Raw genomic sequence first — 15,105 nt, 5'->3', positions numbered from 1 at the left:
GTCTCATTCACACTAAAAGCTGAATTACAGCACTATCACCTGTCATAAACGGCAAAAATATACACACTATGCAAAATTAACACTGTTGTATAAATGTAAATTATATTAGAACTGATAACAATGTGACAACATAAAAATTTGACCAAATATAGATGCAGCTTAAAGATTGCTTAGCAATGGGAAAAGAGTAGGGTACTGCAACTCATAAATGATAATCAAGTTTTTAAATGGCAGACTTTAAAGTTTGTATGATGGTTTGAACATTTGATGTTCATTTCCATAATTAATGTTCTATGTCTCCAGAAAATGATTGTCATATCGCTGAATCAGAATCAGAAAGGGTTTTTATTGCTAAGTAGGTTTTTTAACACATACAAGGAATTTGTTTTGGCGTTGTTGGTGCACGTCACACATTCTCGAATGCAAGCAACAGTTTATTTTCTTTTAACACAATCAAAATCAGCTGCATCGGCTTATCCTTCCTGTTTTCCTAGCACCTATAGTCCTTTGAGACACCAATACATTAAGGGTATTTTTTAAACGGTTTAGTCACAGACAGTATGCTTTTTTGATGTCAAGGTTAGTCTGTGACAGACGTCAGTTTGTCATCATGGGTCTTCCATTGAGTCTATTATTTTCCATGAAGTTGAGTATTGAGTATATTGATGAGTCTTCCACTGAAATATCCTTTAGTAAAATGGAATATATATAATAGAATATTTATTCAACGTTGTGACTCTACTTTTTTTTTTTTTTTTTAAAGCTTACTAATTTGATCTTTTTGATGGTTCTTTGAATTGGATAACTTTTAAGGTTGTTGTAAAATATAAAAACGAATCCAGAATACAGGTGTCATGCTGCAATCTCAAACTCTCAAACAAATAAAAATAAAAAAAAGTAATTTTCCTGCTATTATATGACCTTTAAATACATTTCTCAACCTTTAAATAATTAAATAAAGGACATTTAGTCGATATTTCAAATCAAAGCAACCTACACTAAATCTTGCTTCAGAAAATTTAGATATTTATAGATTTGTATTTGGTTTTTATTGTTTACCTCACAACTCACAACTCTAATATCATATTTTGGCCGATAGATGGCGATATATTTTTGGGAGGAGGATTGTTTTCGAGTAGGAAGTTTCCTCCACCAATCACATAAACGCATTCATAAACATTACCATAGTTACAACGGCATCCTTGAACGAACCAATCACGGGAGCTCTTTCTGGCATTTAAACCGTGTGGCGTCATCGTCACGAAATTCAAAATTTAGAAAGAGAAGAGAGAACGGTCAGTGTTGCTCCAGTGTATTCCACGTTTTCTTGAAGAAGTGAGATCGTTCTGTTTACTTTGAGGTTTTAGAAGGGCCACATTTGACGGTAATTAAACTTTCAAAGCGGTTAATGGTACTGAATGGTTATGCTAACTTCTGTTCATTTACTTAGGGAAAGCTAGCTAGATTTACCTGCAGTCGTTATACCTAGGTTAACGTTAATGCAAAATAGGTTTGGCTGATGTAAAACGACTTCTTGTTTTGTACTACAGCGCTGATAGGTCTGGCAATAGGAGACTAGCTAGTTCTAACGTTACCTCTGTGATCTAAGCGTTAGCAGGCGTTGCCTAGCTAACGTTAGCTAGCTGAACAAAAACTTGTCAGTTGACGTTACTAGTGCACGTCATATAAGTGCTTTTTTTTTATTTGCCCTGATATATTACAGGTGGTGTTAACATCTGGATAAAATGGCACAGTTTGGGTTTGAGAACGACATCCATAGCATCTTGAAGCTGGATATGCCCATCACAAACGCTCCCATGGCAAGGTGGCAGAGGAAGGCCAGCTCATCAAACACATCCGCCTTGAACGGGTTGTCGCCTGGCAAATCTGCCAATGTGTCGCTCAGTTCATCAAAAACGCCGAGCAAAACACCAGGTAACGTGTGCCATTATATTAATGCAGCGTAACAATTAAAACACACCGTAGTTATATCTCTGCAAATGTTAACCACTGGGATATTTTTTTTTTTTTTGTATCATAGGCAAAAATAAAAAGCAGACACCCTCTAAGATGGGCGGCGATCGCTTCATTCCCACCAGAAACAGCAAACAAATGGATGTAGCAAGTTTTCTGCTCTCAAAAGAGAACGAGCCTGTGGACACAAACAATACAACGGGAACATCAGTAAGTTATTGTTTTGATACATCTTCTCATGATCCTTAAGTGAATTAAAGGATTGTATTGATTACATTGTGTCTTTAAAGGAAAGCCAGAAAGCCTGGTCTATGTCACTAAATGGATACAACATTGAAGATGCAAAGATCCTTCACCTAGGAGGGAAACCACTGAATGCTCCAGAAGGTAACATTAGGATGTGTCAACATATTGCTTGGCAAAAATATTGCATTAATATTTAATTTGCACTTTTTTTTAATTTGGTCTAATGTACAGGCTATCAAAACAACTTGAAGGTCCTCTACAGTCAGGGTGCAACCCCTGCCTCTGTCAAAAAGACAAGATACATATCTTCAACTCCTGACAAAATCCTGGATGCTCCTGATCTTCGAAATGATTTCTGTAAGTGTAATGAGGTTTTTCCTCATAACATTAATGCATGTTAGAATTTTATTCTGGGACAACAGCAATGTATGCATCATTCATCGCATCTTGGATTAACGTCAATCCACTGAGGGTGGATGTAGATCGCTACTTTATGAATACTAGATTTTGTACATGCATATTGGCGCTTTACACCAATGGCACTCCTGTACATCCAACAATCAATATGTTCCCCCACCCCCGCAGATTTGAATCTGATTGACTGGAGCAGTCGAAATGTGCTCGCTGTGGCACTTCATAACAGTGTTTACCTGTTGGATGCCTCTCAAGGAGATATCACTCTCCTCATGAAGTTGGAAAGTGAGGACATCTACATCTGCTCACTATCCTGGACCAAAGAGGGAACCTACCTAGCTATCGGCACCAGTGACTGCAAAATTCAGGTCAGTGTTCTGATGAACACACCACCTCGGTTCATAAGGACACATGGCAATCAAATAACTGCTTCATATCTTAAACAATACGTTTTTTGTTTTCTTAGTTGTGGGATGTTTACAACCAGAAGCGTCTACGCAGCTTGGTCAGCCATACATCTAGAGTTGCTTCCCTGAGCTGGAATGACCATGTTCTCACCAGGTACAGGTTTTTCCTCCGTTCTGATAATGGACAAAAACTTGCAATTCCAGTTGTGTGTTTGACTTGTCGGTTTCTTTCCCTAGTGGCTCGAGATCGGGACACATCCACCATCATGATGTGAGGGTGGCAGATCACCACATCTTCACGCTTACTGGTCACTCACAGGAGGTGTGTGGGCTAAAGTGGTCACCTGATGGGCGATACCTGGCCAGTGGAGGCAATGATAACTTGGTTTATGTATGGCCACGTATGCAGGAGGGCACCACCGGCAACTCGGTCCAATGCTGGAGTGATCATCAAGGAGCTGTGAAGGTGAGGAGCTTCATACTACAGAATTTCGGCGGCCTCTAGCTCACCCAGTAAGAGCGTTTAACCATGTTGGCTGCGTCCTGCAGCGGCGAGTTTTCGAATCCGACCTGCTGCCCTTTGCATGGGTTGTGATGGTGCAGTGGATGACGACACATGCCTTTGGTGTGGGAGGTCTGGGTTCAATTCCCACTGTGATACGTCAACCAATGTGTCCCTGAGCAAGACACTTAACCCCTAGTGGCTCCAGAGGCGTGCAGCCTCTGACATATAGCAATTGTAAGCCGCTTTGGATAAAAGCGTCCGCTAAATGACATGTAATTTGTTTAATCAATTTGTCACAAATCCAAGACAAGATTTGTTTAAATTTTTATTTATTTTTTTTAATAAACTGCCAGGATAAATGTAACTGGGTTAAGCTTGAAACTCACTTTTGAATGTGTTATCATTCTAGGCTTTGGCCTGGTGTCCGTGGCAGCCAAATATCCTCGCATCTGGAGGTGGTACCAGTGACCGTCACATCCGCATCTGGAATGTTAACAGTGGCTCCTGCATCAGTTCACTTGACACTCAGTCCCAGGTACCTATACACTGCTAGACCCTTTTTAGTTTCATGGATATTCTCAGTCGACTGTTCTTTTTAGTTTTGAAAAAATTAAACTTGGGAGATGGCAATATCATAGGTCTTTTCTCAAATCACAACTTTTTTTTTTTTTTTTTTTTTCCCAGATCTCATCACTTTTGTTTTCACCCAACTACAAAGAGCTTGTCTCTGCCCATGGATATGCCCACAACAATGTTGTTATCTGGAAGTACCCTGCTCTCACCAGGGTTGCAGAGCTCAAGGGTTGGTAACAAATTTTTTGGACTGTACTGGCTATGTACTTGTTAACACATGCTTAACTTTAAATGGAAATATCAATGACCTGGAAACTACATCATACTTTATGCTGATTTTAAACCTATTAATGCTTTTTATTATAGGCCACGAGGACAGAGTTCTCAGTTTGATTCTGAGTCCAGACTGCTCGACTATTGCGACTGTTGCTGGAGATGAGACTATCCGCATGTGGAAGAGCTTTGAAGTGGATCCTGTTAAGAAGGCCAAGGAGAGGCTGGTCAAATCAACTAGCAGTGTAATTCATCAGTCAATCAGATAGTTTGCTTTGTCTTGGTGTGTGGGGTTTTTTTGTTGTTGGGGGGGTGTCTATGCTGAGTTATGTGCAAATGTTTTATTTAATCCACAAAGATGTAGATTTTTGTCCAGCTGTAACTGGCAGTTTACAGCTCCCGTTGGTGGTGTAATGGGTTTAGTCTCAATTGTTCATACAGGTCTGCTAATGTGAGTTTTTTTAAATTTTTTTTTTTTTTTTTTTATTAAGCAATCAATGTATTTAACTTTTATTAAACACTTGGGATGCATTGTATACCACAGACTAGGTTATAAATAAACGCTTATAAATAAATGGTTTGATTAATGTGCTTTTGTCAGTTAATTGTGATGTATTAGTACTGCCATGGTGCAAACTGTAGGGCTTATATAAATTCACATGTAGTGCTAGCCATTATCTCCACCAGTGCCTGATAACACCTGCCAAACCAACAGAATACAAATTTCATGTTTATCCTGCAGATGTTATTCATTTGCTCTATCATTAGCTTAGCTGTGGTTTAACGTTTAAAATGCCGTTCTCAAAAATTGCATTTAAACTTTACCGGTGGTGTTAGTCTGAACATGGTAGCTGTGTTCTGTTAAAATTGCCTTATAGCCTGTAGAGGTCACTGTATCTGAGGTTTAACAGACTTTTGCAGATGCATTTGATCTGATCTTTAGAGTATAAATGTCACTTCTTAATTTCTAATGACCGAAACAAGGTTACTGATTATCTTGCAAACAAACCAGTTAATCACAAGTCCATTGCCTGCAGTGAGGAGTTTACCAGGAATGTGCAAGCCACAAACATGACTAAATTGTCAACTGTAGTTTTAGTGTATTAGTATGGTTTATTTGATAGATGACACTGCAGAAGGATATTCAAAGGCAAATATGATCTACATTTGATTTAAATATTTTGAACATTATTGGTAGTGATGTACTTTCACAGGTGCAAGTAGAATAATAAAACTGTCAAGAGTTTACAATAGAAAATAACCTTTTCTCTTATGGGACATTGAGTTTATTAACCTAAATGTTGGCACACAACATTTGTGGTGTAATGGCATTCACTTCTGAGTAATTGTACAGAAATGTCAACAGTGGCAATGTTGCATATCACAATAGCACAGAAAATCATTTCATTGCTGCAGTGCATGCTGTGAAGCCATCAGACACACCTGTGTGGGCTACATAAGGCTCTGACACCTAGTTTAGCATTTTTGCATTCATATTCAATGCATATTAAAAATTATATTTGATCCTCACTAATTCACTTTAACAAAATAACTAACATTTAGCTTTTGATCACAATGTCTTCACGTCACGTTTTCTTTCGTATGCCACTTATTTTTAGTTTTACAGTTTTCATCATGTGTTGGCTGAGACAGTTATACTGCCAAAGCCAGAACATCACTGCACATTTGCAATCAGTAATGAATGCAGACAATTTACATGTTATTTAAAATAAGAGGTTTTCCCTCCTACAGCAGCTGATTAGCTCACCATCATACCACAGGGTAAATGTATCAATGACATAATTTGCTGTTGAAACAGAAATCTTCATAAATGGTTTCCATACGTGAGTAAATCTCAGCTTTAAAGGAATGCTTATTTAACTGTGTTGCTGGCAGTATGATGAAGAGCTACACATGCTCATTTATGTTCTGTCTTTTTCTTTTTAGTTTAAGTTGCCTGTGTACAATCTCACGTTGAGGTCATTGAGGCTCCATTAGAAGCTTTGGACCCACCTGGTGTAGAAAAGTAAAACATTAACTTAGGTGAAACATTTGAAAACAGTAAAATTGAAATACATTTATCGAGTTTTTATTTCTGCTCGAGTCAAACAGGTTAATCTATTGAACATTGTGAGGGTTAATTGTAACAAACAGCTTCTGGATACCCATGAACATCCATTACTATGTATTTTTAGTGGCAATCATCAGATCCAATTTTTAAAAGGCTAGCAGTGCTTCAAAACATCCTTCAACTGTCATGAGTACACGTATAATGAACAACAGCAAAAAGCATTCAATATATACATTCTGCAGTGATATTCAGAAACAGCGCACTTTTTTTCCTAATTCTAATTTAATGGAAGGGACTATTAACTTCATGCAGAGTGCTGAGAGAATAGACCATACAGTGTTGCAAAACTCAGAATGGATTAATATAACCGTGTACGTCACTACCTAATTATGCAAAAATGCTGAATGCATCAATACTGTAATATACAGTATAACATTTCTTTTTCACAATTCTTAAAATTGAAAAATTGAGGTTTCTTACAAACTGCACACCATCACTGCTTTCCAAATGACACAGACCTTTATCTAAAAAAAATGTTTTATTTCAAAAGATAAATAAAAACAGAACAAAACTAAATCTTTGACAATCTTTTTGGCATAAACTTTGTACCCGTTATTCATATGTGCTGGTCTTCAGTGGAAACTGTGTGCTACTTCCCAGCAACAACGGTCATGCCAGCCAAACAGTAGTGTAGGTCAAGCTTGTGTGGGCCCAACCCGAGTTGAAGAATACCATCAGTGACAAAGTGAGCACCGATCTTCATACAGTGTTTATCACAGTTAATAGTTTTTACAACGACTAACAAACACAATGTGGCAAGTAGAGATCACCGCCAAAACATATCCCAACAAGTGCACAAGAAAGATTTATATAGAAACTATAAAGTTTAGAAGTAACATATTGAAATCTGTGCCATTCCAATATGCTACTAGATATGAATGATGAATAATATTTTCAAGGTAGCGCTTTAGAGCCTCTTCTTCTTCTTCTCATTTTCAGAGTCACCAAGTCAGATTTCCTTTACTTTGCCCAGGAGGATTTTGCCGTTGGTGTGGTGGTGTCCATTTCCATTCTCCAGGTGTTTCCCATTGGCCACCACAGCGATAGGTTCACTGGTTGAGCCGTTCTGTTTCGGCTTGTCCTTTACGGCAGGAAGTCGCTTTCCCTTAATGTAGGCCTGGATCCAAAAGTTGGAGAAGAGGAGGAAGAAGAAGACGCCATACATCCAAATCAGGTGGATCCACATGGGAATCTGGTAGTCACACTTCTCCATGAAGTAGTACTGGCTGATGTGGACGGAGACCAGAACAAACTGTGTCTGTAAAACAACAGAGAAAAGGACAGAGTCGTTATTACTAATCTCATTCTAACCCAAATCCATTGGTAAAATCAATTATACCAGTCATGTCATTATAATACTTAAAAAAAAAAAAATTGACATACAAGCTGAATGGCGGTCATGTACTTCTTCCACCACAGGTATTTCTGGAAGCGTGGTCCTGCTGCAGAAAGTAGGTAGTAGAAGTACATGATGACATGGACGGCAGCATTCACCATGGCATGGAAGCAACCCATTCCTCCAGCTTGAATGGAGGAAAACAGGAAATGATGCATTTCATTAGACACTGTTGTTTTGGCTTTGAACTTTCATTTCTTTGGATGCAAAGTATTGTCAATCTGTAATGTGAGAAGATATTAAGCCATGTCTATGGCTAAAATTCTTTGTTTATGCATAATGTCTGTATGAAGTGTTAATATTATGCTGAGTAAACCTCACCAGGAGTCAGGGTGATGCCCCACCACCATGTCCAGGGCATGAAGGAGTGATGAAACACGTGGAGAAATGTGATCTGGCTATGTTTCTTTCTCAGCACAAAAAATAGCTAAAACAAAAAAAGTAGAACAAGCTAAAGTTAACATGCATAGAAGACATGTCATTTACAACTAAAAAGTCACGAGAAAAAAAGCCCAAAAAGAAATGTTAGGAGAGATGAAAATGTTCTTACTGTGTCAAGGAGTTCGATGTATTTTGAAAAATAAAACAACCAACACACTCGAATCATCTGGGGGAAGAAAAGGAAGAAAAGAGCTGCAATGTCAAATATCTAACTATGGACAATCATTGAAGGACATGATTTCGCAGCCTTTAGAACAGTCCTAACCTGAAAGTCAGCACTTTTAGGACACAACAGGTAGTGAGAGCTCCTCTGCTCTGAAGCAAATGATAAACAATTTACTGGCTTACCCGTAAAGTCTCTGGTCGGGTCGAGGTGTCAACGAGGTCACATCTCCACGTGTAGGTGGTGGCCCATCCAGCCATCATGAACTAAGTGACAGAAACACATCAGCAGCTGTTAACATTTCTAAAAGCACTCTGGCTGGTGAGGAAATGGGGATTTTAGTCAGGAGATACATTTTATTTACCTCATACACTATGTAGGCATTCAGTAAAACCATGCTGAGGTTGTAGACAATCATGGATGTGTTGAGACAGAGGGGTTTGCGGTTTGCCATCAGGCGCGGTCCAACGTAAATTGAGAGGAAGACATAGGCCAACAGGATGGCGGTCATATGTATAGGGTCCTGCATCAGTGGGTAGTCTCTGATTCGGACGTCTGGGGAGAAGAAAAAAAACAAAAAAACAACATTTCTCATTGTCTCGGCATGACACACACACCAACATACCCACCCACCCACACACACACACACCATGGGGTAGTTTAAAAAAAAAAAGACAGAAGCAAATGCCTTTATCAAACTTTTTACACAGCGTTATATTTGTATGCCATTAGATCACCACGTATTCATTCATATTTTAACATATCAGAGGTGTAAATGTGTAACAGAGACACTTACCAGTCCTCATCAGTATATAATCGTGGAATTTTAAAATGTTTGATACAGCTTCTCGAATCATGGTGACTCCTTGTTTCTTGTCCTATTAAAACCACTGTGGGGGGGGGGGGATAAGAAAAGACAAAGAGTCAGAAACCAGGAGATGAAGCTGAGCTGAAGGTGAGGTCGGTTGGTTGGGCAGGTGAGCGACAAAGCGACCGTCCACCTGCTTCCCCAACTGACTGAACAAACAGGAGACAGCTGCACAGGCTCATCAAACACCCCTTGTGTACAACCTTACAACCCCCAAAAAATACACAGCAATATGTAGGAGCTCCTTTCACTGTCTTATGTAAAGTGTAGCATGTAAACTACAAATCCTCACTGTTTCAGCACTAAATGTGCTTCATTTAAAAAATTAAAATAAAAAAATAAAAAGTAAATTCATTTGATGTAAAATGAAAAAAAAAAAAAAAAAAAAAAAAAAACAATGACCCAGTATGAAGATAATGAAATATCAGAAGGATTCATGACGGATTGTGAAACATCTGATTTCTGCTGTCAGTTTAGAAACAATGAACTGCTGACTAACAGAGCAAGTCAAACAGGTGAGGCAAAGAACTTGGCCCTCGTAGACAGCTTAGCCAACCCACCAAGATATGAGCTGATCAGGGATTTCCAGGGAGTAAAACCACAGAGCATACTTTATTTAAAGCAGCAGAAGTAATGCTGTGTTGCCCTAGTCCAACTTTATTGAACTATAAAACAGAAGGTGTACCTGGCACACACAAAAGACACCAGTCTAGCGATGATGAATTAAAAAGAAACATTCATACATTAAAAACACATTGGAGCAGCACACACACCAATCTCAGATCCCTGAAACTGCTACAATACTTGCTGTTATTAGTAGGCTACCAAGTGACTCACCGGCCGCTGTACCAACTCCCGTGTGTGAGGAAAGCAGCTGCACAGCCAGCGCAGCCAGCACTCAATCCAGAGAATCAAAGAGATCAGGAGCAGCAGTGAGAGGTGTCCAGCTGAAAACCAGGTCCGTGAAAAGCTCCGTGGGTGGTAGCCTCCAGTTATCCCAAATGTCTAGGATTTTATTTAGCTGAAAATCCAACAACAGCTGAAAGTTTCACAGGTAAGAAATGGGGAAAAGAAGCAAGAGAAAGAGTAAAAGTGAGAGGCCAGCCAAGAGATGGGACCGGGATCATTTAACTCAATTTAAACCCCGGGACTCTACAGACCTTAGTAGTTACAGGACCACACCCTGTTTCAATGCTTAGCTCCACCTTCCCATCCTCACTTAGCCTGTTTGTGATTGGACTGTCTCGTCAATGGTGGCAAAGGGGATGGGGTCATGGAGTGAATGAAGGCCTGTAGCCTTGGTTAAGGGTGAATGGGCCCCATTGTTGGGCAACGAAAACCAGTTAATAAGCACATGAGGATAAAAATAATAATTACTTTATGTGAAAGATGATACAATTATTGACAAAAAAGTTACAGGTTAAAAATTCAAAACAAATATCTCAATAGTTTAAAACTCCTAAAAAAAAAAAAGGTCTGATCATTTCATTGCAAAAATGTACCTCCAGCATGATTTAGGCTAAAGGTGAAATCAGATAACACACATTTACAAACCTAACGTCACTTTTTTTGAGTTGCCCATCCCTGTGCTGTAGCACCGGGGCTGGGTCCAACCCAGGCTGCTATGACGAGCTCTCCTGTGCCTCTGGTTTTACCTGTTTTCCGAGCACCCAGGATGATGAGCGTGAGGCCTGGATGAAGTTTGAAATGTACACCCCCTCATACTCGTACGATAGACTAAAAGGTTGGCTGGAATGAAAGGAATCTCTGCACGAGAGAATGAGGGAGGAAGGGAGGAATCATCGCTGTCTGTTTACATACCGTTTGACAATTTAGCACAATTTAGCACATGGTGGCTCTTCAAATGAAGTGGAGGCATGAAAAACACAGACATTCAATCATTGAATGTGTGATTAATGCACTAAATCTTAAACACAAACATGACACGTGATTTGATTTTAACATGTCAAGTTGAAAACTTTGAGTTGAAACAAATTCCTGCTTTGGACAGTTTGTCATGAAGTAAATTCTAGGGGGAAAGAAAGCAACAGTGATTGCATTTGGTACTTGTATGTCATGCAGTTTTGACCTTTGTACTCTCACAGTACATCATTCTTGGTGGTAGGCTGTGTTTCAGAAACTAAAACTTGAGCAGTGGCTACTAAATGGCCACTTGAAGGTGTGGCTTTCAGTCTCAGGTCACCAACATCTTAAACAGAAGAGAAACTGAGCTCCTTAACATATTCAACAGTTTAGTTTTACTCATTGATCTCTAAAGAGAAGGATGCAGCTGTTTACACAGCAGCCAAGTATCTTTATAGAAACAGTTAGCTCATCCACAAGGGGTTTTCCAAAATGATAAAGCATTGATATATGAAATATACACCAATATTGCCACTGTTTCTCCACTAAAAAGATGTAGGGAAAAAAAGCATGACTGAAACATGTCAACGTTTTGAACACTGACATGTTTTTGACCCAGATTGAATGTTAAAGTTGGTGTCTTTGTCTCTATCCATATGTCAGCTGTTTTTCATAGCTGCTATATTACTGCACACTACAAGACACTCCCTGTTCTTCTTGGTCTTGTGGCCATTTCACATTGACTTAAGTCCATGTTTTGCCCAATAGAATTGATCACATATAAACTAAAAAACAACATAACATTGTCAAGTGGCCCATAGTTCTCTGCCCAAGAGCATAACCAGAGAATAGACAGCAGCCTCGAGACATAGCGGGTCGTTCTCAATTAGCCAATTGTGAAAGATTGGACAGGAGAGATACTTCTGGATGTGGAAGACTGAGCTTGGCTGCTGAAAAGGAATGAATGAACTCAGTGAACATGAATGTGGACATGCAATGAGGTAGTTTGTAAAATAACATAAATTCCCAAACACATGAGTCATCAGAGCTCATAAATCCATCTTTTAGTGACACTGTCATTGTTTAAATCTGATCCTCCAGAGTTGCACTTTTTGTGAGTTTGTAATGAGAAGAAGAAACTAGATTTCATGTGGGGTTCTAATGTGTTAAGTATTGTGTTTCATCATATAGTAGTGTGGTTTGCAACCTAGCTGTTTCATTGAATGCACTCGTCTGACCAAAAACATGTCAAACAATTACTATAACTGATACTTACTAATTGTACAACCTGTTATACAACCTAGGAACAGGGTCAATTGTGTTTATATTTGAAAGTTCAGGTTTCTCATTGGAACAAATGAATGTGAACACTGACTCAAAGGAGGGTGATGTTTTCTTTTCTATAGCCACACTTCTCTTTTAACAGGATTACATAGAAACTCACCCATTAGCATGCTAATTACTGAAACATCAACATCTCAGGACACTTTTTCAGTCTTCTAATAACATGACGGTTTTGAGTTTTGATATTTAGTTTTTTGCTTAGGAACACTTATTCAGACACTTGAAATTTACTAATTCATTAATTCTGGACTTTATAAAGCACTCGCCTATTAGTATTTTGTCGATTTTATGGAGAAATATCAACAGGTTCTAAGTGCCAATTTCAATAAATTGATGGACCATCCAAAAAACAGAGATTGCAGGTTTGACCTCAGTGATTTTATAATATTGTTATTATTGAATGAATGAATTATTTTAAGTATGAGTCACAATGATTTACACGTTGTGAAATCGAGGCTAGTTATAGGAAAAAATATCAGAATCAGAATAAGATTTAATGCCAAAATAAGTTTTCCCTTGCATCAAATTTGCCTTGGTGTGTTTGGTGTATACAAATAATAAAAAAAAGGTAAATAACAATAAGCATAAAGCAAGGTACTGCAGCAGTCAAAAACATATAGAAAATAGAAAATAAGACACCATAACTATTAAAACTAACACTACTTTATATTGCTTTTTCTAGTGCTTAGTAAAGAAAGTATGGCTCCACATTAAGTATAGAACATTACCACTATGTCAAAGGCAAATCAGTTCTAAATGTGGTGTCAATTAATAAACGTATAACCTGTTGTCAGTGTAGCAAATCAAACTGATTGTTGGTGTGGTTTTAGTCAGGAAGGATTTTGTATTGAATTAATTACACTAGTATTTATGTAGAACATTTATAGTCTAGACAAGCTTGTGGAGACACTGCTGCTGGCAGGGAAAAGTTCATAAAAAAGTAAATGTTGTGGCTGGGTTAGCTCAGTTGGTGGAGCAGGTGTAGGTTTCCTCCTCGATGCAGTGGCCGTGGGTTCAACTCCGACCTGTGGCCCTTTGCTGCATGTCGTTCCCCCTCTTTCTCCCCTTTCATGTCTTCATCTGTCCTGTGGAAATAAAGGCCTGAAAATGCCCAAAAAATAATCTAAAAAAAAGGTAAATGTTTCATTCTTAAAGGGCAGTTCACCCCCAAATCAACTATTTCCTTTTTACCATTGTTTCTACATAAAACTGTTCACAACAGGGTCATGATTTCTGGATGAAAGCCATTGCTGTTGAGTTTTTCAAATGTAGGCTATTTTTTGGGGGGTTTTGAGCACCACAAGCCGAGTGCCATCTAGTTCCATTATATTGTTAGAAAGCAGACATCTCTACGGCACATATCTCCAACACTGGGCAACTCACACCAAAACAATCTAGACTGAACAGCTCAACAGGTAAGAGGACAAATATACATTCTTGATTTTGTGGTGAACTGTCCCTTTAAGTTGAATTTGTTTCTCTGTTTTCCATGATCTGTGTGACTCCTATCATTGTAACATTGAGAACAAGGATCATACTATGGTTAAAAGTAAAACTATTTATCATAAACACTACTTGTAAATATTATTGTGTTTAATTAATATATTGATAAGAGGCTGAATCTGTCCCAGGAGACAAACATGAAGAAATGACCACATCAGCTCAGAAACATTTAATATCGCCTTCTTTTATAGTTTCTTTTAATGAACCAGGAAACAACAATGTTGTCCTCAGCAGTAAAGTGAGTAACAGCGACACTCAGCGGCCAAACACTTAACTGTAAAAAAAAACCCTAATAATTTAACCTAATAGGTGTAGATGATCTCGACACCATCTCCTTTCAAAACAACAGCTAATTGAGTTTTACTTTGAAAAATAACATAAAACAAGATCTACAGTATGGGGCGCCGAAAGTATGAACTTTTATTGATAGATAGGCTAGATATTTAATAGTCTAGAAAGTAACCATGTGCCATACAGCAATCGTTAGATATATAAACAGACAACTATAATACCACCGACAACAACAGCAACAACAACAGCAGAACTTATTATAGACATTATACCACATATCATTAAAGTAGCTACTCTACATATAAATGTTTGTATTTTGTATAAGGAAATAAATGTGACAATACAACAACAAAACAATAAAACTGCTTCATACATGGAGCTAGGTTATAAGTACAGAGTGGAACACTTGCTCTAGGCAGGATAAAGGGTGCGACTCTTTTGGCGTCAGCAAGGAACACATAACTCTGGGAGGAGGTCATCTGTACAGTTATATAGCCTACACCTGTACTGGGAAAGCCCATTTCACTCACTCACTCACTCACTCACTCACTCACTCACTCTAAAAAACACTTAAAGACTTTAAAACAGAGATAATAATAAAAATGTTTTTTTAAGAGAGAAAATAGGCTCGGTTCTTTCAAAGCATTATGCCAGATTATTCAGTTACATTCAAACTTTATTTCAGACTAACAAGAGGATCCATAGCAAAAAAA

The 15,105-nt window shown here is 38.3% G+C and overlaps 2 protein-coding genes across 2 annotated transcripts; one reads left to right on the top strand and one right to left on the bottom strand.

The window, feature by feature from the left end:
• Nucleotides 1–1,252: 1,252 nt before the first annotated feature.
• On the top strand, nt 1,253–4,693 carry cdc20 (cell division cycle 20 homolog). The gene is made up of 11 exons (XM_078263802.1): nt 1,253–1,384; nt 1,724–1,935; nt 2,042–2,184; nt 2,265–2,361; nt 2,452–2,577; nt 2,806–3,002; nt 3,101–3,195; nt 3,279–3,507; nt 3,956–4,081; nt 4,231–4,348; nt 4,486–4,693. Exons 2-11 carry the CDS (start codon nt 1,746–1,748, stop codon nt 4,659–4,661), a joined length of 1,497 nt encoding a protein of 498 aa, XP_078119928.1. The 5' UTR covers nt 1,253–1,384; nt 1,724–1,745; the 3' UTR covers nt 4,662–4,693.
• A 1,772-nt stretch (nt 4,694–6,465) lies between these two features.
• elovl1a (ELOVL fatty acid elongase 1a) lies at nt 6,466–10,549 on the bottom strand. Its single transcript, XM_078263803.1, has 8 exons — nt 10,229–10,549; nt 9,320–9,413; nt 8,888–9,078; nt 8,709–8,789; nt 8,470–8,526; nt 8,241–8,346; nt 7,907–8,046; nt 6,466–7,781 (listed from the first exon to the last, which is right to left on the bottom strand). The coding sequence occupies exons 2-8, from the start codon at nt 9,378–9,380 to the stop codon at nt 7,473–7,475; spliced, it is 945 nt and encodes a 314-aa protein (XP_078119929.1). The 5' UTR covers nt 9,381–9,413; nt 10,229–10,549; the 3' UTR covers nt 6,466–7,472.
• Between the last annotated feature and the right edge of the window lie 4,556 nt (nt 10,550–15,105).

The sequence above is a fragment of the Sander vitreus genome, chromosome 12 (genome assembly GCF_031162955.1).
Source record: "Sander vitreus isolate 19-12246 chromosome 12, sanVit1, whole genome shotgun sequence".
In the NCBI taxonomy this organism is placed as follows: domain Eukaryota; kingdom Metazoa; phylum Chordata; class Actinopteri; order Perciformes; family Percidae; genus Sander; species Sander vitreus.
The sequence above is the reverse complement of the archived record's forward strand: the minus strand, read 5'-3'. Positions and strand labels throughout refer to the sequence as shown.